At 38.1% G+C, this 25748-nt stretch overlaps 1 protein-coding gene across 5 annotated transcripts in view; it reads left to right on the plus strand.

Moving 5' to 3' along the window:
- Parg (poly(ADP-ribose) glycohydrolase) overlaps positions 1–25748 on the plus strand; it is a 110255-nt gene that overhangs the window by 67792 nt on the left and 16715 nt on the right. For all 5 annotated transcript variants that reach the window (XM_021641728.2, XM_021641725.2, XM_021641726.2 and 2 more), the window contains exons 13-15: positions 3477–3624; positions 16896–16974; positions 19950–20058. In XM_021641728.2, coding sequence (XP_021497403.1) covers positions 3477–3624; positions 16896–16974; positions 19950–20058 — 336 coding nt within the window. The remainder of the gene's footprint in view (positions 1–3476; positions 3625–16895; positions 16975–19949; positions 20059–25748) is intronic.

A 25748-nucleotide genomic window follows, 5' to 3' on the forward strand; every position in this document is an offset into this window, starting at 1 on the left:
TGTAATGCCTGTATTTAGGAGGATTGTTACAAGTTCAAAACAAAGCATGTTCAAGATCTGCTTGAGCTATATAGCAGGGCCCTGCCTCAAACAAGCACCACATGTGCATGTACACACACACACACACACACACACACACACACACACCTATTCTTCATGGTTAAAAAAAAACCAATCATAATTTTTCTTCTTCTTGAAAAATAAATTTTCAGCATGCTTAAAAATTGTTCCAGTGAATATCACTTTTTGCTGCATTTCCTTCTTTTTGCAGTCCTTTCCTACATTAAAGTCCTGGATAAAATGAGGGAGGTATAATGTACCTAAGAACTAAGCAATGCTAATGCTAGTTAGCACCACAGGAATGTTGACCTCTTGTTACAGAACAATTCGACAAGAAATCATTTGCCAACAGTCAGGGTTGAGATTCTCCCCACCTGCCTGCAATATATTGTAGGTGAAATGTGGGGCCTTGGTAGGTTAAAAGACTACTATAAAGGCTTCTGGCACTATTAATTGCTCTTTCTACCCATGCTACATCTCCCCAGGAGAACAGGGAATATTGTATTGCAGTGCTCCAAAAGCTTGTTATGCAGTGTATAAATTATATTATGTTGAATGGTAATAACAAAACCTCTGTAAGGAGTGTTATCATTTCTCTCTTTTCATCAAGTCACAATGCAGCTGAGTAATCTGAACAAGTACCTTTAAAGTAAGACTTAGAAAATGACTGGCTAAACATTAAGAAAAACTCATGTGGTTTTATTCATGTACTGGAGCAGGTTTCTCACCTGTTACAGAGAGCCCTTTATTAAAAACATTGTAAGTACTAGAAGCTTAGGTTTCTGTTTCTTCTTTAATAGTGTAGTTATATGTCCACCTTTCATATAATGACTGTCTTTGGTCTTTTTTGTCAAAGAGTAAACAATAATATCACGTGGTATGTTTTCATAATTATCACATAGTGTGTAAATTTAATAGGTCATATCTTCTTATTTCAATTATGTGCCTGATTCCAGTAAAAATCAAGTTATATTGATATCAGACCCCATTTATATTCGTAGAAACATAATGATGGTCATGTAGCTGGTAGTTAGTTAGCATTTCTCAAATGCTATCCATTTTATTTTTGAAATTGCTAGGTTTCTTCTCTTTCCTATATTCTACCACAGACCTATTTGAGACCCTCGCAGTTATTCAGTAGCTATATAATTAATTTTACATCCTTCCAGTATATTTTTGAAACTAAGACTGTGCCAAGTTATCTTAATAAAATACTGGTCTAAGTTGCTAAATGAATCCTTCCCAGAACCTCAAAATTTGACTAAAAACTTCTGTATACTCCAAACCACCTTATCATCATCTCTATCCCCGTGTGTGATACCCTCTACATTTTAGGAATGATGGGGAAGCTGTTTACAGTCTTCTCCAGCAGTTGTTCACACAGTATTTTATTTCCCCTCAGCCTGTCAGCCATCTCAGAATTGAATGCTGCTTCCTTTTATAAAGCTGCATTATTCTCTTTGTGCTCAGATTATACTTCATTCCATTATTGAGAAAGCATAGTATACATCCTCAGAGCTTCATTAGTAATTATATAATCTCTCTGCTTGTGTACTTGAACTCCATCTAGATTGCAAATCCTTTGAGGCCAGAGGCCACATACTTTTGAATTTCTTTTTGTGGCAATGGGGATAAAACTCAGATCCTTGCACATGCAGACAAGTACTGTTTCACGGCTAGCTGCACAGTCCAGTACTACTTCCAGTCCTAGGACCTACATGACTTGTGTATCCCACTGGTTCCCAGTATAATGCTTAATAAATATTTAAGACACATCATTCACTTCCAGAAAACTCATATGTAGGTAGGTAATTAGTCAATAGACTAGTTTTACCAAAATCGGTTTTTTGTTTTTTTTTCTTTGTAAGATGAATAAGTATTCTGGGTTTTTATTTTCAGTTTTAGTATTCTGGAGTACAATCCCAAATACGTGGTTTTCTATATACTCATTTCAGTAATTTGTCAGGATTTGTCAGGGTTTTCTAAGATCTTATGTATAAAAAACAAAACAAATATATATAATATGAAAGTATATAAGGTGAAATATATAATATATAAAAATATATTGTTCTTTGTTAATCCCTGACTTTTCATATTTTTTGCTGAAGATTTGTATTCTTGCTCTACTCTTCTATAAAATTGGCTTCATGTTTTCATTTCACTGTTTTAGAAAATATGAATAGTTTTGAGAGATCTTATATTTTATAGTAGTTGAAAAACTTCTTACAGTTCATGATAAGTTGTTTTACCTGTGTATGATTATATATATTTATATTATATATATTCTAACTCTTGAAAATAATCTAAACAGTCTAAGTAATCTAAATAATCAGCCTAAAACTGAAGTAATACAGCAGGTTGACTTTGCATTCCTTTGAGGATCATGAATCTTCAGGAGCTAATTGGGCTTTCATTCTGTAGAACGCTTGCCTACATCCTGAAACAGGAACAGACATGCCAATGTAGACATAAAGACTGAATTACATATATTAATAAAATTATATTTTTTCTTATACTGGATTTTATTTTCGCCTTTATTAGATATAGTTTTAAAGTAGTTGGTAGTATTCATGCAGCTTGGCTTGGGGTTTAATTTGGAAGAAAAATTTTATCTCTTGCTGGGCCACAGTGGTGTACACCTCTAATCCCAGCAGTCAGCAGGCAGAGGCAGATGGATCTCTGAGTTTGAGGCCAGGGTCTACTCAGTGAGTTCCAGGACAGCCAGGTCAACACAAAGAAACCCTGTCTCGAACAACCTTAAAAAAACAAAACTAAAACAAAAACAAAATGGGGGAGCAGCCTTACGAGTCCACAGAGGAAGACAAAGAAGCCAGTCCTGATGGACTAGGGTCAGATGGAAGGGGAGGAGAACCTCCCTTCTCATTGGACTTGGGGAGGGGCATAGGAGAAGAAGAGGGAGGGAAGGCAGGATTGGGAGGGGATGGGGAAAGGAGCTACAGCTGGGATACAAAGTGAATAAATTGTGTAATTAATAATAATTTTAAAAACAACACCAAACAAACTGTCACTTTTTCTTCCACAGAACAAAAACAGCTGCTGAAAATAAAGGGTTTGATTTCTTGAAGTCACTTAAAATAGACAAAGGGAGGATGAATAATAGATGTAGGGAAATGACCTTGAAACCTCAAAGTACGCTAAGACAATGACCTCGAGATAGACAAGGTTTTTATTTAATATTTTATCTAAAGACTTCATTTTCCTGGTCCCTTAGTAAGTTTGGGAACCTAAAGAAATCTACAGAGATGTTAGCAGTCCTGAGATGGAAGGAGTAAGCTATTGTAGTCATGCCTTAAGAAGATGTGGGCACTGGTTTTCATTAATAGAGTGTGTGTGTGTCTTTGTCATGTCTGTAGGTGTCTTAAATACTGTTTAGATACTACATTTTTCTCCACTAGGTGGATTTTGCAAATCGTTTTGTTGGAGGTGGTGTGACTGGTGCAGGACTTGTACAGGAAGAAATCCGCTTTTTAATCAATCCTGAGTTGATTGTTTCACGGCTCTTCACAGAGGTGCTGGATCACAATGAGTGTCTTATTATCACAGGTTAGTGTGTATGTGTATGTGTGTGTCTGTCTGTCTGTCTGCACAGTGTTGTCATATTGAATCCCTGCAATGAAGATTAAAAGCTGCCAGACAAGGCATTTCTTTTCTGTGACCATTAGACTCAGTATTTAATTTTTATTACAGTTTATTTATTTATTGGTGTGAGGGGGTTGGCTTCATGCCACAGCTCATGTGAAGGTCATAGGACAACTTGGGGATGTTAGTTCTCTTCTTCTAAAATTTGGGTTCCAGGAATTGAATTGGGGTCATCAGTCTCAATGGCAAACTTCTCTATTCATTGAGCCATCTTGCTGGCCCTAGACCTAATAGTTGAAATTTATTGTTCAAAGTTGTTTTCTTAAAAATGTCTTGAGTAGTAATACATTTTATCTCCCATTAAAAAAATTTTTTTTGTCATATCTAAGTGACACTTTTCATTTGAGTAACTAAAAGAACATATCTACAGGAAGCCAAAACATTTAATCAGTCACTGATTTTTTTTTTTAAGCCTATAGAACTGAATTTTGTTTTCTTTAGTTGTTTTGAGATTAGTATAGGAAACTGTAGTTCCTTGAATGGAAAAATTTGGATTATTGTTATAAAAAAAAGTCTACCATGACTTATATCAGATGTACATAAAACTGAATTCCATGCAGAGAGGTGCGTGATAAAGTCAGGACTGAGCTCCAGTCTTGATGCCACACTCTTGGCCTCAGAATTTGCAGGCAACCTTTAGGAGAGTATCTAATTTTCTTCTTTGATTTGCTCTCAGGTGTCTTTGTCTATTAACAATTTTATTATGATTTCTTTGGGTATGAATCTTTTTTATTTTACTTGGAATTTATTGAGTTTCTGAAATGCTTAGATTTAGTTTTGTCGTCAAATTTATTAAATTGTGGCCTTAATGTATGTGTGTGTGATTATGTACCCATACAGCTATAAAATGATATTTACATGTGCTTGTATGTTCATGGAGGCTGGAGGACACCCTCAGATGCTGTCCTCAGATGCTGTCCTCAGATGCTAACACTGTCCACCTCTTTTCCAGCATAGGCTATGCTGCCTGGCAGTAACCCTCTGAGATCCACTTGCCTGTGCCTTCTCAGCACTGGGATTGCAGGCATGTGCCACCATACCTCCTTTTTCACTTGGGTTTTACTCAGAATTTCTTTGTAGCAAGCTCTTCTCGCCAGCCCCAGGCCCCTTCTTTCCTTTCCAACTAGTATATATGTTGGTGCACTTGAGGGTGCACTAGTTGTTTGTTTTTTTTTTTTTTTTTTTTTGTTTTTGTTTTTGTTTTTGTTTTTTTTTTTTCAGTTCTTTCAACATATTTAAAAGAACTGACTTGTACTGGTTTACGGTTGACTACTCTATTCCTGGCTGTGGGCCATCAATCCTATCTTTTTTTTTTTTTTTCCTATCTTATTCTTTACACATGTCTAGGATTCTGTGTTGTAGTTGATGATGGGATCTGAACATTTTAAATAATACAGCAACCCTAAAAATTAGATTCTTCCTTATCAGAGTTACTGTTACTAGCTTTTATTGTTTATCTCATTTCTTCTCTACACAGATTCTGTGGAGTCTGTACTGTTTGTTCAGTGTCATCACTAAGGATTCAGTTCAGTTTATTAGCAGTTAGCTAGTGATTGTGTGGATTTCTTAAATGACTGGGATCAGTAAGCTTCCTGCTTTGCTGAAGTGCTCTGTGTACATGCTGACACCATCAACCTTCCATCAGGTCACAGCTAAGATGCTGCTTAGCCTGAACTTCTGTCTTTGTGAAGCTTCACGATTGGGCAGTGAAGAAAGCTGAAGGCTTTCTCAGGTTTTTCTGGGTGTTTGTATCACATAGTATTCTGCATTCCCAGGAAATGCACTAGCACTAAGCTCTCTGTTGACATCTTGTTATTAGCTTTCCTTGGACGTTTTGGTTAGTTTATTACTTGCCCTATGTGGTAACCACTTAAGGCAGTCTCCATGCTGTCCTCATTCAACTCTTGGAGACTAAGCTTTTCACACTGGGCAAACTCCAGGTTTGTAAAGTCAAGACAGCATTTTGCATAAGATCTGCCCAGAGGAAAGGTCTAATGATCATTCTTAGAAAATATGACTTTGAAGGAAAGTCAATACTCTTGCATATTCTCTGGCAGCTGCTGGGCTGCTGGTTTCCATGGTAGTTATGGTTTTAAAGTTATTTTGCTGCTTTTTAGAATGGCTTCACATCACATGATCTGATGGTTCAGTGAGGTAAGACAAACAACAAAATTTATTTTGCGTACATGGGAACTTATGATTAGAACCTCAGCAAAGGAATTTCTTAGAGTCTTAGTTTCTTACTTTAAGTTAATAAAATGAATAATTTCTTCTAGAATTCTGAAGTTGTTTCCAAAATTGTATTGAATTGGAAAGATACACCTCTTTACTCTCACCATTGTTTCAGCTCTTGTATTGCATGTCTGTCTATAATTGTTGATTACCACGTAGGTACGTACATAAAATGGATGAGATTGGGAAGTTATTGGGGTAGGTGAAAGCATATAGATTACAGAAGGAAAGGTGAGGGAAGGACTGCTGAGTGCCTGTTGTAATCTCAAGGTTCTGAACATTTGCCTTGCTCTGTTCATGAACTCTGGGAGTCGAGGTTTTTACTGCTCCCGTCACTGACATGTCGATGGTCATTTTTAAAGATTTTTAATTTTTAGAGGAATTGAGTTAAAAACTTAACAACAAAATATCCCATCAATTTTCAAGAAGAATTTACGTCCTCTAAAAAAAATAGATTAATAAACCTTGGTAAAATACTGAACATTTAAATACAAAGGTAGTTTCTTTCGTTTACTTTAATTCTCTTATAGTAAGTAAGGGATGTCACTTTCCCTGGGAATATTAGAAGGAAAACATCAGTGTGTGTCTTTCTGTCTCTGTCTCTTGCATCCATCCCTCTCCTGCTTAAGATCACTTGTCCCCAACCCAAAAAAGGGTCACTCTGCAATTATCAGGGATCTCTGACTTATCTGCAGCTATTGTAAAATGAATGTAAAATTGTAGATTTGTGACTTTCCTTCAGATTTGTGATTACCTCAAGCTAAGGACATTTGGGGTGACTTTTAACTCAGCACTTTTTCCCACATGCACTTAACTTTATTACAGTGCTTCCTAATTAATATCCATGATGTGATGTTCCCTTAATGGAAATGACCATTTCATCATTTATTTGGTATCTGGATTTCTGCCATCTTCCTTCTTAGGAGGCTCTTACCCATGCACTGCAATTTATCTGCCTGATCAATTCCATTCCTTCAATGATGCAGCTAAGCTCAGTGACCTAATGACTGTGACTGTGCTGCCTGAATCTGTAGAAGAGTTTTGAAAAATTGGAAATAAATTAAATTTGTCATCATTGTGGGACATCTGGTTGCTATCAGACTTGTAAATGAATATGAAACAGGTCATGCAAACAGGCAAATATTTTTGTTCAGACAGTGTTATTTCTGTTTGCTGTGATTCCCCCTATAGTAGCTATGAGTTGAAGTATGAATGGAGTAAAAGAATTAAGCATCTGGAATACAGCTCTGGTGTCAGTTGTTAAGGGGCTCCACGGGGTTATCGTCTTCTGCTCGGTGAGCACATAAATCAGCTGTTTACATATAACTAGAGATGAAACTTCATGAGCAGAGGAATAGTTGATATGTAAAGGCTGCCTAGCAGTGAGTCAGGTCATCGGGACTGTCTGCATGAGTGGATGTCTTTGGTCAGTGGCAGTGATAGGCTGACCAGAAGTAGACCATGATGGCTCAGGACTCCATGCCATCTTTGTGAGACAGAAAGTGAGGGGTGGCATTGCTACAGAAATATCCCATGGCTAAGTGACTCCAGACTGTTGGGAGACATCCAGGTTTATTGGAGTTTTCCAGAGGATTCAGAGATCAGATGTTTTTATGCTGTTTATCTGTACAAAATATTTACTAACTGTGAAGACTGAAGACAAGAGTGTTGCAATCTACTCCATGATCACCACTAGATGAGTGATGCTAAACAGGTTGGGGTAGATGGGTTTCATATAAACTGCCTGTCCCAGGGCACAACCCACTGACAAGGAGAATTTGTTAATTTCCTAATATTTTCCCCAGTTCATGCTAAAGTTCTTTGTAGACCAGGCTGGTCTTGAGCTCACAGCGATCCAGCTACCTCTGCCTCCCAGACTGCTGGGATTACAGGTGTGCAACAAACACACAGCTTAAACTTTTATTAACAGTAAGAGAAACTAGAAATATTTCTTGCTAAGTGTACAGTTCATAATGCTGCCATGAACTTTAGATAAAATTTTCCCGTAAGTGAAAGTCTGTTTGGCCTGATAGTCTATCACGAGGCAGACTATCCCACTAATTCAGAAGCTCTGTCTTCATGACTCTTCCCACTGTTGGCTTTTATATTTCCATCATGGCTTATTGAAATACATTAAAAGCATTCATTTTTTTTCAAATGAGAGTGATAGAAGCATAAAACTTGCCTACTTAGAAAACCCAAGGTTTAATTTGCTCAGAAAACAGGCTGCATTAATTTCCCTGATGCAAACGAAGTATATCTACCCTTAGTTCTCTTGGAAAAGAAGACTGACACTGTCATCCCTTGAGGTAGAAACATAACAATTGCTATTTTATAGTTTTCAACTATCTCACTTTTAAAAAATGAAATGGGTTTTTGTATAATTGCAAGATCAAAGTAGACATCATTTGTTGCTGTTGTTATGAATAGGAAAAGTGAGACTTGTCTACTGCTGGGCAGAAGACAGAAAACATAATCAATCCCTGGCTGGCTCTCTTTGTTACATTTAGGCCAGTGGACTAGAACATTTTAAGATAAGAGTCGGATAATGGAGCTTTGTTTCCTCTGCTGCTTTGCAGAGTTAAGTTCATTGACATGGTTTTGAAGAAGTTTTAATTTTAATTTGTCTTTGTTTTCTAAGTGATCCTGTGAGGTGAGAGAGATGAGTGCTATTAAAAACCTTGAGTTTCAGGTGATGTTGGTTAGTCAAGGTCACATGACCAGTGAAGCTTCACCTGGGGGTCCCGTGTTTCCTAATGTCAGTGTGGTGCTTTTTCACCACACTATTCTGTCTTTGAAGACTAGTTTTCTTTTCTGAGACATTGTCTCACAGTGTCATATAGGCTGCTGTCAAAGACCCAGTGGTGTCTTTGCTTGTCTCCTGAGCTACTGCCTTGCTGAGAATGTGAGCCTCTAAAGAGTCCATTATGTAATCCCTGTAGAGTACTTCTCAACCTACTGCTGTAACTTCAGCTAATACAGGGCTTCCCATCTCACTTGTGGTATTTATGCGCTGTGGATGCTATGCACACAAGAGCACCCAGCTATACCTGCAGATCCAGGAAGCTCTGCACAAGAAACAGCAAGGACATTAGAATTGGTTTCTTGGTTTGTAGCATAAAAAAAAAAAATTCTAAGTAAATTTATGGAATTAAAGTATTATTTAATTATTTTAATAAATTATTTTAAGAGGTGATATACTATACAGTAAATTAGAAATTAGCATTTAGCCTTTATTGTAGGAAATTATAAATCATACACCAAAAACAGTGTTTTCATAATGTTGCATAAATATAAATGTCTCTTTTACATGTATATAGTGTATTTAAAAGAAACTTCAAACTTATTCAGCAAGCACCAAAAGAATGTATTAAATTTTCATTGGGGGAGGAGGTGTCTTTGTAACTCAGGCTGTCCTTGAAGTCATGATCCTCATGCCTCAGCTTCCTGAGTTGGGATTCCAGGTTCATGCCACCACACCCAGCTTTCCATACTCTTTGTCAAGGTTTACCAGCATACCTCTTTTCTTCTCCATTTTCTTTTTCTCACATATTTAAGAAGATGGTGAAGACACCCAACCACCGTGCACCCTTTCACTCCCAAAACGCTTCATCTGTATTTCCTGAAGCTTAGTGAGTCCGCCTGCTTGGGTTTGTCATGTTTTGGGGTGTGTAGCGGCTCTGCTTCATGTTAAGTAGCGTCCATCCCTCTGGGCGAGCTCCCTGGCTCTGTGCTTTTTACGAGTACCATCTACTGTGTTAACATCTACATCTACGAGTACCATGTTCTGTGTTAAGCCCCACTGGCTTTGTATCTTCCTGTTAATTTCCTTTGGGACTGTTTATACTTTGGGACCTCCCCCCTTTGTTTGTTTGTCTTCCAAAAGACTCTCATTCTGTAGTCTAGGTAACTCAAACCTGTGGTGGTACTGTAACCTCCACATGAGACTCTTTGCCAGGCTTATTTTTAAGTTTAGTACAGGTTTGTGTTAGCTCAGCCACACCCTCTGTGATTTCAAAAACTGAATTCATGTGTTGCTGTAAAGATAATCTATAGATGTGATTAAAAGTCCACAGTAGTTAACACTTAAGAAGGGTGATTATTTGCCTTTATCTGTGAGTGTCTAGTTCAGTCAGTTAAAAGACAGGCTACCCAGAAGAAATCCACTGGTGGACAGCCGCTGCTGCCCATGTCTGAGAGCCCCAGCCTGCTTGTTAAACCTGCTTATTTAGTTTCCACAGTTGTGTGAGCCAAGCCCTTCCAGTAAATTCTTTTATATGAATCTCATTCTTCTGATTCTGTGGTTGGCCTATGACTGATATGTAGCTGTTGTGAGTAAACCTGCTATGAGCATTCTTCTGAACAATTTTTCTTTTAGATTATTTTTATTTCATGTCTTTGGGTGTTTTGCCCACATCTCTGTGTACCACTTTATTCTTGATGCCTGAAGATGCCAGGAGAGGGCACTGGATCCCCTAGAACTGAAGTTATAGCTGGTTTTGAGATGCCATGTAGGTGTTAGGAATTAAATCTTCCTCTGGAAGAACCACTGAAGAGCTGTCTCTCTGATCCCTTCTGTATAATTTTTTATTGGTACACATTTTTTGTTTTCTATTGCTACATGCCTACAAATGTCATTTTCAGATCAAACTGTTGATGATTAATTTTATAAGAAGTTGTCAAACTAGGAGGGAACTGGGTGGATGAGGGTGTGGGGAGGGTAATGGAGGTAGGGCTCAGGTGTGGGAAGGGTAGCAGGGGTGGTAAGGAGGAGGACTGGGAGAGAATGGAAATCGGTAAAAGAATAATTACACTTTATTTACTTTGTATCCCCCATAAGCTCCTCCCTCCTCCCCTCCCGATCCTACCCTCCCACCCCCTTCTTCACGAATGCCCCTTCCCAAGTCCACTGATAGGGGAGGTCCTCCTCTCCTTCCTTCTGATCTGAGTCTATCAGATCTCATCAGGACTGGCTGCACTGTCATCTTCTGTGGCCTGGTAAGGCTGCTCCCCCATCAGGGGGAGGTAATTAAAGAGCAGGCCAATCAAATTATGTCAGTCAGTCCCTCTTCCCATTACTATGTAACCCACTTGGATACTGAACTGCCATGGGCTACATCTGTGCAGGGGTTCTAGGTTATCTCCATGCATGGTACTTGGTTGGAGTATGAGTCTCTGGGAAGTTCCCTGTGTTCAAATTTTCTGGTTCTGTTGCTCTCCTTGTGTGGTTCCCGTCCTCTCCAGACCCTACTATTTCCCACTCCTTACATAAGATTCCATGCACACAGCCCAACAGTTGGCCATAAGTCTCAGCATCTGCTTTGATAGTCTGCAAGGCAGAGCCTTTCAGAGGCCCTCCGTGGCGGGTTTCTAGCTTGTTTCTTGTTTCCTTCTTTTTCTGATGTCCTTCCTCTTCGCCTTTCGGGATGGGGATTGAGCATTTTAGTCAGGGTCCTCTCAAAATATTTTTTTAAAAAAAGAATAAAAATAAATAAATAAATCTTCCCTAGTATAGTAATTGTGCTACCGTAGTATTACATAACGCTGAAATATTTCAATGCTATATTGCAGACTTCTTTCCAGATGTTTCAACCCTATTTTAAATGAAATGGCATAAATTATAGTTAAGCTGGAAAGAAAGTCCTAAATGGTTTTCAGCATGTTTCAAACCCATAGAGCCATTACAAAATTTATACTACTCCATGCATATAGCTAATTCAGAACAATAAATATAGTATGTATTACAAGAATTTAAAAGCCATTACTATCATGTATATACAGTCTGAGGTACTCACATATACTCATCAGAAGAATTTCGTTACGCTGAAATCTTGAGTTTATAATTTCTTTTTATATTTCCTTCATACAGTTGAAACTGTCACTTTCAACTAGCTCATGTTCTTTTTATAGCTATTTGCTGATATAAAACTTGTCTCTTCCCCCTCAGATACATTTGTTACAAATAAAAATACTCATTCTTTTCTTGTGACTGAAAAAGAAAAAGAGATTGTCCAACTGTATTTCAGAATTACTGTGCCATGTTGTTTCGCCAGCGATATATGTGATCTCTACTTCTGTTTCCTTGTCAGCCCTTTGTACGGCTTGTTGTTGTTTGCTCAGTTCGTTGTGTTTGGCTGGGTTTTTATGTTGTTTGAGACAGAGTCTTACCCTATAAGCCTGGCTGGCCTGGAACTCACCAAGTCCCACCTCCCTCAGCCTTCCAAGTGCATGGAATGGCAGAGAAACACTTAAAGAAATGCTCAGCATCCTTAGTCATCAGGGAAATGCAAATTAAAACAACCCTGAGATTTCCAGCCATCAGAATGGCTAAGATCAAAATCTCAAGTGACAACACATGCTAGAGAGGATGTGCAGAAAGAGGAACCCTACTCTATTGCTGGTAGAAATGTAAACTTATGACTTGTTCCCTCTTTTCTCCTTCTTCTGATGTCCAGCCTCTTTGCCTTTCTGGATAGGAATTGAGCATTTTAGCAAGAGTCCTCTTAATTTGTTTCTTTAGGTGTATAGATTTTAGTAGGTTTATCCTATATTATATGTCTGTATGAGTGAGTATATACCGTGTACATCTTTCTGCTTCTGGGATAGCTCACTCAGGATGGTCTTTTCCAGATCCCACCATTTACCTGCAAATTTCATGATTTTCTTGTTTTTTATTGCTGAGTAATATTCCATTGTGTAGGTATACCACAATTTGTGCATCCATTCCTCCACTGAGGGGCATCTGGGCTGTTTCCAGCTTCTGGCTATTACAAACAAGGCTGCTACAAACATTGTTGAGCAAATGTCCTTATTGTGTACTTGAGAATCTTTTGGATATTTGCCTAGGAGTGGTATAGCTGGATCTTGAGGAAGCGCTATTCCTAGTTGTCTGAGAAAGCGCCAGATTGCTTTCTAGAGTGGTTGTACAAGTTTACATTCCCACCAGCAGTGGAGGAGGGCTCCCCTTTCTCCACATCCTCTACAGCATGTGTTGTCTCTTGAGTTTTTGATCTTAGCCATTCTGATGGGTGTAAGGTGAAATCTTAGGGTCGTTTTGATTTGCATTTCCCTGATGGTTAATGAGATTGAGCATTTCTTTAAGTGTTTCTCTGCCAGTTGATATTCCTCTGCAGAGAATTCTCTGTTTAGCTTTGTACCCCATTTTTTAATTGGATTACTTGGTTTTTTGCTGTTTAACTTCTTTAGTTCTTTATATATACTGGATATTAGCCCTCTGTCAGATATAGAATTGGTGAAGATCTTTTCCAAATCTGTAGGCTGACACAGAGGACCTCTAAAAAGCTCTGCCCTGCAGACTATCAATGTAGATGCTGAGACTTACGGGCAACCTTTGGGCAGAGTGTAGGGAATCTTAGGAAAGAAATGGGAAACAGTAAGATCTGGAGAGGACAGGAACTCCACAAGGAGAGCAACAGAATCAAAAAATCTGAGCACAGGGGTCTTTCCTGAGACTGCTATTCCAACCAAGGACTATTCATGGAAATAACCTAAGACCCCTGCACAGATGTAGCCCATGGCAGTTCAGTATCCAAGTGGGTTCTATTGTAATAGGAACAGGGACTGTCTCTGACATGAACTGATTGGCCTGCTCTTTAATTACCTCCCCCTGAGGGGGAAGCAGCATTACCAGGCCACAGAAGAAGACAACTCAGCCACTCCTGATGAGACCTAATTGACTAGGATCAGAAGGAAAGAAAAGAAGACCTCCCCTATCGGTGGACTTGGGGAGGGGCATGCATGCAGAGGGTGGAAGAAGGGAGGGATTGGGACAGGAGGAGGGAGGGAACCACGGGGGGGGGGGGAGATACAAAGTGAATAAAGTGTAATTAATAAAGAAAAATAAAAAATAAAAAAAGAAAAATACAAATAGGTCCATAAAAAAAATAGAAATGTAAACTTGTACAACCACTTTGGAAATCAATCTGGTGCTTTCTCAGACAATTAAAATAGTGCTTCCTCAAGATCCAGCTATACCACTCCTAGACATATATCCAAAAGATGCTCAAGTATACGAGGACATTTGCTCAACCATGTTCATAGCAGCTTTATTTGTAATAGCCAGTAGCTGGAAACAATCCAGATGTCCGTCAATGGAGGAATGGATACAGAAATTGTGGTACATTTACACAATAGAATATTACTCAGCAATTAAAAACAAGGAAATCATGAAATTTGCAGGTAAATGGTGGGAACTAGAAAAGAGATCCTGAGTGAGGTACCCCAGAAGCAGAAAGACACACATGGTATATATTCACTGATAAGTAGATATTAGATATGTAATATAGGATAATCATACTAAAATCTGTACACCTAAGGAAGCTAATCAAGTAGGAGGACCCTGGGTAAGATGCTCAATCTTCATTCAGAAAGGCAAACGGGATGGATATCGGAAGAGGGAGAAAACAGGGAACAGGACAGGAGCTTATTACAGAGGGCCTCTGAAAGACTCTACCCATCAGGCTATCAAAACATATGTTGAGAGTCATAGCCAAACTTTGGGCAGAGTGTAGAGAATCTTATGAAAGATAGAAAGACCAGGAAGGGATAGGGGCTCCACAAGGAGGGCAATAGAACCAAAAAATATGGGCACAGGGATCTGCTGTGGGCACAGGTCCAACCAAGGACCATGTATGGTGATAACCTAGAACACCTGCACAGATGTAGCCCATGACAGCTCAGTGTGCAACAGGGTTACCCAGTAATAGGAACAGGGACTGTCTCTGATATGAACTCATGGGCTGGCTCTTTGATCATCTCCACCTGAGGGGGGAGCAGCCTTACCAGTCCACAGAGGAAGACAATGCAGCCAATCCTGATGAGACCTGATAGATCAGTGTTAGATGGAAGGGGAGGAGGACCTCCCCTATCATTAGACTAGGGGAGGGACACAAGAGATGAAGAGTGAGGGAGGGTGAGATTGGGAGGGGATAAGGGAGGGGTTACAGCTGGGATACAAAGTGAATAAACTAATTAATAAAAATAAAATTAAAAAAATATGCCACCACACCTGGTCCTTCCTGTGGCCATTTTTATTTTAGCTATACATTGAGATTTATTACAGTAACTTAACTCACTTCGATTTTAATGTGATTGCTAGTGACTTGGTTTTAATGTGGTTGATAATAATGTTAAGCATTATTTCATGAGATTGTTAGCACAGTGTGTGCTTTCTATATGAGGTGTGTGTTCAGGATTTCTGTCTTTTTTCTAAATTGGGTTGTATTTCTACTCATTTCATGTTTGTTTTGCTGATCTGGGTTCTAAACACAGGGCTTTACACATGCCGGAAAGGGCTCTGTTCTAAACTCTACATTCTTATCCCCTGCTTGTTTTTATTATTAATGTTTGAGACTTCAAATGTTCTGAACACAAGTCCTTTGTCAGATTCTTGTCATGTGATGTGAGTGTCTTTTCTTTAGCCTGATTTTCCTAAAGATGTTTTTATTAACAGTAACTTGAATTTTGATCCAGTGTAGCTTTTGTTTCATTTATAAGTTTTGTGGTCAGAAGCTGTTATATGTAGGTTTTTGTGTTGCTGTTTTGAGTTTGTTTTTGAGATAGGGTCTCTCTTTGCCCAGTTTGAACTCCTGATCTTCTAGCCTCCACCTTCCAAGTACTGAGATTAGGAATGACTCTCCTGATTGGAAGTTTTGTAGTTTTATGTCTATTCTCTATCTCAAAACGTTTATTCGTGAGGTAGCTTTCGAGGTCTGTATTTTCTATGAGTTATCTTTTTGTTTCAACAATATTTGGGGAAAACTATCTTTTCCTGTAGATCTTATTATTGTGCCCTTTATTAACAGTTAGTTGGCCTGTGGCCTCTATTTTGTTTCATAGGTCTTTCCTGAAAGCATCTTTTCTTAGGCCAAGATCCACTAATTGTTGAATTAAGAGAGTTGAGCACCTCAGATTTTGTTTTGTTTTGTTGTTCTCCTTCCTTTTTTGCTGGCCAGGCAGTCATGGCACAAACACACCCAGTTTAATTACTATGTTTAAAATATGTGCTGCTATACCTGTAGTCCCAGCTGCTTTAGAGGCTGATGTGTAAGGATCACTTGACCCCATGAGTTTAAGTCAGTCTGGGTCTGGAATGGGGGTGGGAGTCGGGGGTTGGTGTGGCTGTCCAGAATTGAGATTGATGTTAGCATTGAGATGAATATATAGCTCAAGAACTAACCTTGTAATAATGCTGAGTTTTCTACTTTAAAAGAATGCTCTATTTCTCTATTTGTTTGGGTCTTTTCGTCTTTCAGTCTTCTATGTCTGTTAGGGGTAATTTATGTTTTTATCACTATGTTTAATGGATATTTAGTATTTTGTTTTCTTGTCTGCTGCTATTATAAAGAGACATCTTTGATTTAACTTTTTTTAATGATTTTTTTCTTATCCTTGCCCCACTTTCAGCAGTTCTTTGGGACTTACTATATAAATAATGATGGCATCTGCAAAACAGTTTTATATTTTATATTATTTCATTTTATTTTATTTTAATCTTATTTTGTGTTGGGGTCAAGCTCAGGGCCATGTTGATGCTCTGCCATGGAGCTACTACTTCTCCAGCCCTAGTTATCTTCTTCCATTCTGTATGCCTTTTATTTCCTTTCTTGGGTTATTGCACTGGTGGCAGCAGGGATTGGGGTGATCAGCAAGTAAACCTACCTTATCCCTCATGTACTGTGCTGAATAGAAGTAATAAGAACCATAGTCTCCAGCCTGGTCTACATAGTAAGTTCCAGGACAGTCAGGGCTAGATAGAGCAATTCTGTCTTAAGAAAGAAAAAAAAAAAAAAAAAAAAAAGGAAGAAGAAAGGAAAGAAAGAAAAGAATAGAATGATACTCTCACCTTATTGATCACCTTAGGTACAATGCTTTCACCATTGAGTCTGAAGTAAATGATGTTAATAATGGGCTTTTTGTTTCAGGAACTGAACAGTACAGTGAATACACTGGCTATGCTGAAACTTATCGTTGGGCCCGGAGCCATGAAGATGGGAGTGAAAAGTGAGTGTTTCCGGTTTTAGTATTGTGTGGCTGAAACTAAAGAAGTATGTGCTTGACTCTGGTACACTCTGCCCCTTCCAGAAATGATTTTTTTTTCCTTTGTACAGTATATTTTGATCATGTTCTTTCCCCTTTCCCAAATCCTAGATCCTCCATGCCTCCCTACCCATCCAACTTCATGTTCAGCATATCCACCCTGCCCCTGGCAACATGAAGCCCACAAAAAAACAGGAAAAAACTCATGAGGTCCATTTTCTGTTTGTCAGCTCCTAATGGGCATAGAGCCATAGAGCTTGTCTTGGAGTGTGGCTGATATACCTGGTAACACTCCATTGGAGAAAAATTATTTACCCTTTCCCAACAGACATCACTTGCAAAGAGCTTCTTGAGTAGGGATAGAACTTTGTGTCTCTCTTCCCTTCTCACTGCTGGGATTTTGTCTGGTTTGACCTTGTGCATGTCTGGTGCATGTTGTCCCAGTCTGAGTTTATGTGTATATCAATCCTTTTGTGTTTGGAAAAACACTGTTTCCTTGGAATTATTTATCACCTCTGGCTCTTAGAATTTTTCTGTGTCCTCTTCCATATAGATCCATGAGACTTGACAGGGATTTAATGAAGACTTCCCATTTGAGACCGAGTGTTCCAAAGTCTCTTACTCACTGCACATTATCCAGTTTTGGTTTTCTGTGTTAATTGCCAAGCACTGAAAGAAGCAGCTTCTCTGATAAGGGTCGAACAGTGCACTGATCAATGGGTATAGTAATAAATATGTCATCAGAGTCATTTATTGCTATCTTCCTTTAGCAGAATAGTAATATTAGGTTTTACCCTGGGCCTGTGACCTATCTAACCTGATCTAGTCTCAGGTTCTTGGCTACCTTAGCAATGTTAAGTATAGATTCTGTCTGATGGAGCGGGCCTTAAAGCCAATCAGAAAGTGGTTGATTGCTTCCAAAATATTTGTGCCACTGTTAAACCAATAGCTCTTGCAGGCAGGTTGCTGTTGTAGGTCACAGGGTTTGTAGCTGGGTGATATTGATGATTACTTTTCTCCTCCGGTAGTGTGCAGAGTGCCTGCCAGCACCATGATCGCTAGTCAGTAAGGGTGAAGCTTCTAGTTGGGCACCAGCTCGATTTCTCCATGTTCGATGACATAAGTAAGTGTTGTCTTCAGCAATAGGGCCATACCATCAGCTTGTGGAGAGTAATCTGTAGCCTCAGCAATAGCCTGTAGTGTTTGGGGGGAATCTATGGGACCCCTTTGATCAGCGACTCCACAAGCTCTAACCCATTCTCGGCACTGGAGGTTTTACTTGTTGGCATAAGATGTCTAGTTGGGGCATTGTCTCCCCCATTATGTGATAACTCCATTGAAATTATTTTTAAATTCAGTATCTCAGATTTTTGGGAGGCAGAACAATATTGCTATGTCTCACACCAAAGAGAAGAATGAAAATTCCAAGTCTAAGGCAAAAATGATCAGGGCATAGTTCTGCAGCTCTTTGTCTCTAAGCTATAGAGGTCAGCTTCTAAGCCCAAACTTAGAATGAGTTCTAATTAGAGTTTAGAGCCTTTGACTGTCTTATTTAGCTATTCGTAACTTTTCCATGTTATCAGATACATGGGGGAATATATGTTGGGACAATTTGCCTGGTGCCACATACTAGTTGACAGCAAAGCCTGAAGTGAATATTGCCGCTGCTGTCCACTTTCTTCTTGAAATAACATCTTTGCTTACTCACTAAATGATATAAAATCTTACTTTGCTAGATGGGGAGGGAAATCACTTTGTGTTTCATTTTTTAATGAAAAGGGCATTCTGGCAAAAGGAGTCAGCTCTATCTATATTACAGTCTTACTATTTGTAATGTCAAGTTCAGATTATGATTTCTTTTTATTTTATAAAATATGTTGTTCCTGTTTGGATTCTGTTGATGTTAAAAAACCATGACCAAACAAACTTGGGGAAGGAAGGGCTTATTTATTTGTCTTACAGTTTACAGTCCATCATCATGAGAACCAAAGGCCAGAACTTGAGGCAAGAGCCAAAGTAGCTAAAAGAGCATGGAGCAGTTCTGTTTACTGGATTGTTCAACTACCTTCCTTATACAACTCAGGACCAACTGCTCAGGGTTGACATTGCTTACAGTGAGCTGGGCAATTTAAAAAATGTCCCACAGACATGTCCCTAACCAATCCATTGGGGAAGTTCCCTCTTCTCAGTTGTGTCAAGTTGACAACTGAACTATGACACATGTGCCTGTTATGAAACAGTTATCTATGTGGATACGTATTCCCCATAATTATCCAGACTAGCATGGAGTTTTTTTTGTCTTTAGTATACATGCAAGCTTATTAATAGATGAAATGTTTGGAATTTTATGGGTTTCCAAACTCATACCTCAGGTAGTCCTTCGTATTTCTATAGGTAGTGTATCTTGTCTGCTTTCTTGTCTAGATCATTTTGAAGATAGTTTTTGTAGCTGACAGTCACACAGTAAGTAGAAGGTTGGACTGAATGTTATATGTTTTTTTGTAACACTTGATCCTTGGGATTGTTTCCTGTACAATATGGGATAATGTTATAAACCAATGATTTAGAACAGATCTCTGAAAACAAAGATACAGTAAATGCCATGGTATTAGAGGAAAACCAAGACCAAATTTGTTTACTCCCAAATCTTTTAACCTCGGAGGTGCACTATAAGTGATGTACTTGTTCACAATGTCATCTCATGTTGTCTCTTGATTTATTTTTTTTTCATTTTACTACTCAGCGGTCTACAATATGCATACCTCTGAATCTAAAACTGTAATGATTGCCTGCCCTCCTTTTGCTGGGCCCTGTCGTTATGGTTTGTTTGTTTTTAATATCTGAATGCTGCCAAATGTCGACAGGCTGGCTCCAGCAAGGGTCTTACTCTAAGGCTTCCACCTGTTCCATATCTTTCTTCCCTTTCTGTTCCATCACAGGGATGATTGGCAGCGACGCTGTACGGAGATTGTTGCCATTGATGCACTTCACTTCCGACGCTACCTCGACCAGTTTGTGCCTGAGAAGATGAGACGTGAGCTCAACAAGGCCAGTAACCTTATTTCTGAGTTCATCTGGCAGCTGTCATCTATTTACTGCCATTTTATTAATGCTGAAATTAATGCTTTCTGGTAATTCTTACAGTGTCATCTGCTCATAGCTCCCCTGATTTAACGGTTCTGTCAGCTTGTACAAGATGTGCTTTCCATTCTGTAATTGTTTGATTACTGGCCACTGCTGCCAGATAGACTGTTGCTTGATGTTAACCCCACACATGCATTTATCTCCTCAGGTATTTTAATGGCTTTGGAACATTATCATTTTGTAAAACTGTATAAAAAGTAATGAGCTATGGGCACTTTTGGAGGAGTGAGTATGAATCTGGCACATGACATTTTCTCTATAAGGTGTGAAGATATTGGTATTGAATATTTTTTAAAAACACTAATTATGTTCCATTATTGAACGAGAAACCTGTTATTTATTGATTTAGTAATCTGACATGTATATGGTGAAAACTCTGATAGTCTGTGATGCATAGTTCTGCCTAATCATTTTCTTTCTTTTGCTATCTCAACAATAAAAAGTGATATTCCTCTTGTTTATTCAAATCCTCACTACTGTGGGCTATAATGAATATACTCCTTTATGAAATAAAGTGCTGATTCTATAATGTGAATTTGGAGCCTTAGCAAAGCAGCTGAAGTGATCTTCTCCAGATCACTCTCATAACCAAGAAAATTAATTTGGTTCTGCAAACCATTTTTAATTCCTGCCGGCGTAGGAGTTGGTTAGGATATTTTTTTATTAAGGTAACAAGTTTTGTGGTTTTGCCTGGCTACACGTGCAGATACCTACAAAGAAACTTCTGGCAGTGACAGTAGCCTGGGTAGAGACAAGCAAACCGCAAAGGTTTTTTTCAGCTCTTAGAGTTTAGTAGGTATTTAAAGATAATATTATTTCCTAGACCATTTGAGCAACTAATCCATTGATAAACTTGTTTTCTAATATATAATTTATTAGGCTATTTTAATGTTTAGTGTTCTTAAGTGAATTTCATAAAGTACTTCAATAATCTGCTGTCACCAAAGTTGGACCTGTATAACAGATTTTTTTTTTCTTTTTGAGATTTGTTTAAAGTAGTTCCTCAGCTGTCCTCAAAGCCTGTTCTTCTGTGTGTTAGCCTTCTCCACTGCTCATTCCTGACACTGGGGGCCAGGCTGCCACTGACAAATTTATTTTATAAGTAGTTGTGGACATTTTAGATGCTCTGGGCTGCTCTGGGCTGGTGATGTAACTTGATGGTACAGTACTTACCTAGCATACGTGAGGCCCTGGGTTATATTCTCTGTACTCAAAACAAAACAAAACAAGGAAAGAAAGAAAAGGTCAGATTTATAACTTGGTTACACTGTTCTAAATTTTCAATGCCTTCAAGTCCAAGATGTTTTATGACAGAACGTATCAAGACAAATCAACATTATCTTCAAGCTTTGGTCAGGTGTTCCTTGCATAATTATTTCTGTGGGACCTTGTTACATGGTTTTTGAAACTGAAAGATACTAGTTTAAGCAGGCATTTTGAAATAATATGTAAAAGAAAGGTAAAATAAATGTGCTTAGTCATAGTTGTATAACATTAACATAAATTAAAAGATTCAAATTTTTATGGCTGAAGCTTATATTCTTATATACACCTTCCTACAGGGGACTGGAACATTCACTTTTAAAAGAAATTATTAAGGCCAGCAAGTGAGTAAAGGTACTTACACCAAGCCCAATCACGTAAATGTGATGTCCAGGACCTAGGACCTACGTGGTAGAAAAAGAAAAACAACCCTTCACCCTCTACACATACAGCATGGCACTCATGCGCTGATACACACATACACACGTGGCAGGAGGGAGATAAATGCCAGTTTTTAAAAAGAAATTGATCCATAATTACATTTTTATTCAATCTATGGTCATAAACAAGTTTCTAAAATCCTTACGGTTAATTGATGTTTTCTACATGTACTTATTCACTAACCTTTAGTTTATTGTTCCCAAAGACATTAGAAATGTTATAGATACGAGGGCTATATGTGTGTACATGTATACGTATATGTAAACATGTGTGGTATTAGTATATATAGATGAATAGGCTGGTGATATGTATCTCCAACACTGAAAACATTTTTGTGCAACAGTTGTTCTCAATCTTCCTAATGCTGCGACCTTTTAATACAGTTTCTCATGTTGTGGTGACCCCAACCATAAAATAATTTTGTTGCTACTTCATAACTGTAATTTTGCTACTGCTATGAATTGTAATGTAAATATCCAATATGCAGAATATCTGGTATGTGACCTCTGTGGAAGCGTCACATGACCTTCAAAGGGTCGCAACCCACAGGTTAAGAACCACTGCTATAGAATATAGAGTACTTATACACTTTATATACAAAGAATGAATCTTGAAATAACCTGGCAAGAGGGGGGATTTTATTTCATTCAGGTCAGTCATGGCTGGGGAACTGCTTGGCTTATGGAAGTATCTCAGAATTTTTCAGATGACTTGGTCAATGATTAAGCATAAATTAAAATATTTAAGAAATTATAAAAGTTCATAATCTCAGAACATTACAAATTAATTACTTCATAGATACTTTTCAATATTAAATAAAGCTTTGTAAGTCCAGCACTGGAGCAAAAAAGATAACAAATGGAACAGATATAGTGCCTTTTAAGTACAGTGACCCTGACAGGATTTTATTATATAGTTCAGACTGGCCTTGAACTCATAACTCTTCTGCCTTTGCCTTCTGAGTGCTGAAAGTACAGGCTTGTGCCACCATACCTGAGTTAGATACATGTTCTTTCACTCACTGCTATATTCATAAAACGTATTATTCCAGCAAAGAATTGTTTTCTAACTCTTGCTGAAAAAAAAAAAGAAAAAAGCAGCAAATAATTTTGGTAAATGTCATTTGTCGTCTTAATATTTAAAAAATTGTTAGATTTATATTTGTGTGGTAGGACGTGTGTGCCACATATACTTACAGAGGTCATGGGAGAGCTTACAAGAGTCAGTTCTCTCCTCCCAACATAGAGAGTCCAGGGATTGAGCTCCAATTGTCAGGCTTGATAGCAAGCATCTTTATCCACTGAGCCACCTCACCAGCCCATCATCTTAATCTTAAAAACTAATTCAGGGACCAGGGAGGTGTTTCTGTGGGCAAAGTGCTTGTAAGCATGAGGCCTGAGTTTAGATCCCTAGTACCTACATAAAACCTAAATAAAAACTGACATGTGCCTATAACTTTAGCAGTGGGGAGGCAGAGACAAATGGGTCCCTGGTGATTACTGGCCCACTGTTGTAGCTGAAACAGCAAGCTCTGTGGTCAGTGAAATACCCTGTCTCAAAAAATAAGGTGGAGCAATAGAGGAGTTCACCTAGCAGCACCTCAGGCCTCTATACATTCTCTCCCTCCCCCCATCTTTCTCACGCACACACACATACACACACACTTAATAAAAATGAATTCAAATAACTTTGGGCTTCCTAAATTAAATTTTGTTCCTTATTAATTATACTTATCTATTGAACAGATATATAAATTTTGGGACAAGGATGAAGAATCACATAAAAGAGAAATAATAGTTGAAGGAAATAATTCTTATATTTCATTATGTTTTATATGCATAAAAATGTTATGTAAATGTTTTAAAACAAAACATGTTAGATCATACTAGTAATAACGTACATAAAATTTTTACATACCAAATGGAAGGTAGGTAGGAAAGTGATAGTTTTTTTTTTTTTTTCTAAATGAAACCATAACACAGTGTGTGTATCTCAGCTCCAGCATCCTCTTTGCCACTGACATTCCTGAGGAGAGGAGAACTGAAGTAGAAATCCTCTAGATTACATAGGTCACTCTGTGTAGGCGCCACCTATCCTGTTAGACCTGCATCAGGACCCGCAAGTAGAGCTGATCTGAAAAAAGCAGGAATCAGTCTCACTTGATCCAACAGACACTGCAAAGCTATTTTTAACTCTGGGAGAGATCAGCTGGGTGACATTTTGGACACTGGTGTTGGAAAGATTTGTGATTCCAGCTTGTCAAGTGGCAGGTACCTCTGCAAAGGAAGCATGAGGTGCCAGTGAGCTACTGTCTGTGCTCTTCGACTTGTCTAGTGAGCCCACACTGTGATTGCATTTCCTGGAGCCTTCCGGGTAGAAATTGAACAAAGTGTATTGGAGCTGTTTCTTTTCTTTCTGGTTTTTTTGTGGAGATCCAAGTTTGGAGTAGGGTTACAACTACTAAACCAAAGCTTAATGGCAAAACCAATTGGTGTTTTCTTCTGATATTTTTAAGTTCAATATCTGGCCTTTTATAATCTTAAAATATGTGTCACCTTCTTTTATTTTGGAGTATTAGTGCAAAATGTATCATTCCTAAGTTTTTCATAAACTTTCTCAATACATAGAACCAGGAAGCCATGAAGATATCTGACCCATTTTTTTTTTAATTATTTTACAAATAAGAAAACTCAACTCAGCTGACTGCTTTCATTTTACACTCATTTAAAAATAGCAGAAATCAGACTGGTGAGGTAGCTCAAAAGCTAAAGACAATTGCCACCAATTCTGATGGCCTGACTTGGGTCCCTAGAATCCACATTGAAGAAGAGAACTGAACTCTCTCCAGTTGTCCTCCGACCTCCACAGGAATAACTTGGTGCTCACTGGCATGTATGTTACAGACAAAATAAATAGGAAATAGGATAAAACTGTGCTAGTATGTAACGATTTCAAGGACAAAAAAAGCCATTGTAATTCTCCCTTTCAAAAGCATGTTTTTGTAGGTCTTTCCACATAAAATTTAGTCATATAAATGTACCTAAAGGTAACCTATAATTATATATTTTATCATCTATTTTATCAGACGGTATTGGGCTCTCTTGTGTTTATAATTGGATTGATAAGTCCTTACTTAATGACTATCCTGGTTGTAAATGTTTACTGATTCCACAGTCTTTTCTGTGAGGCATAAGACATGTGTCAAGTGTCCCACTATACAAGGATAAGTTGGGAGTTTATAGAATGTATTATGATTGAGCATAGGATAATTTTAAGACTCTCTAGTAATAAAACTTTATTCTCTTTTCCAAAAAAAAAAAATTAAGTGTCTTTTTAAGAAATCACAGAATATCAGAAACTTTTGTATTAACTGTGTATTAGTTTAGATTGAACAAGTATGATAGGTTGAGTTCATATGAATAAGCAATTCTCCAGGAAAAATAATTACTAATCTGGGGGAAAGTATATATTTACATGATAGTAAAACATTTGTCTTTACTCTTGTCTTTACATTGTCTTTACTATTTCCTGGTTGGTCTCTAGTTTTTAATTCTAGATGGCAGTATTTTTCTTTTGTTTTTGTTTTCAGTACTCCCCTTTGCAACTGTCAGTAATCCAAGGTTACCTTTCTCTTCTCCCCTCTCTCTTCCCTTTTCATCAGATCTCATTCTAGCATATAGGTGTTCATTAATCTCCTTATTCTTTTTTTAAATTACAATTTATTCACTTTGTATCCCAGCTGTAGTAGATCTCCTTATTCTTTTGGGGGTATGAATACTTTCCTCTTTTTGACTTATTTATTAGGGTGAATAAATTACTATGTTATAGCATATCTGGAGACAAACAGTCATTGTATGGCCAGAGCTCAAGTTTTTTTTTCTCCTGCCAGT

This window comes from Meriones unguiculatus, chromosome 9 (assembly GCF_030254825.1).
Source record: "Meriones unguiculatus strain TT.TT164.6M chromosome 9, Bangor_MerUng_6.1, whole genome shotgun sequence".
Taxonomy (NCBI): domain Eukaryota; kingdom Metazoa; phylum Chordata; class Mammalia; order Rodentia; family Muridae; genus Meriones; species Meriones unguiculatus.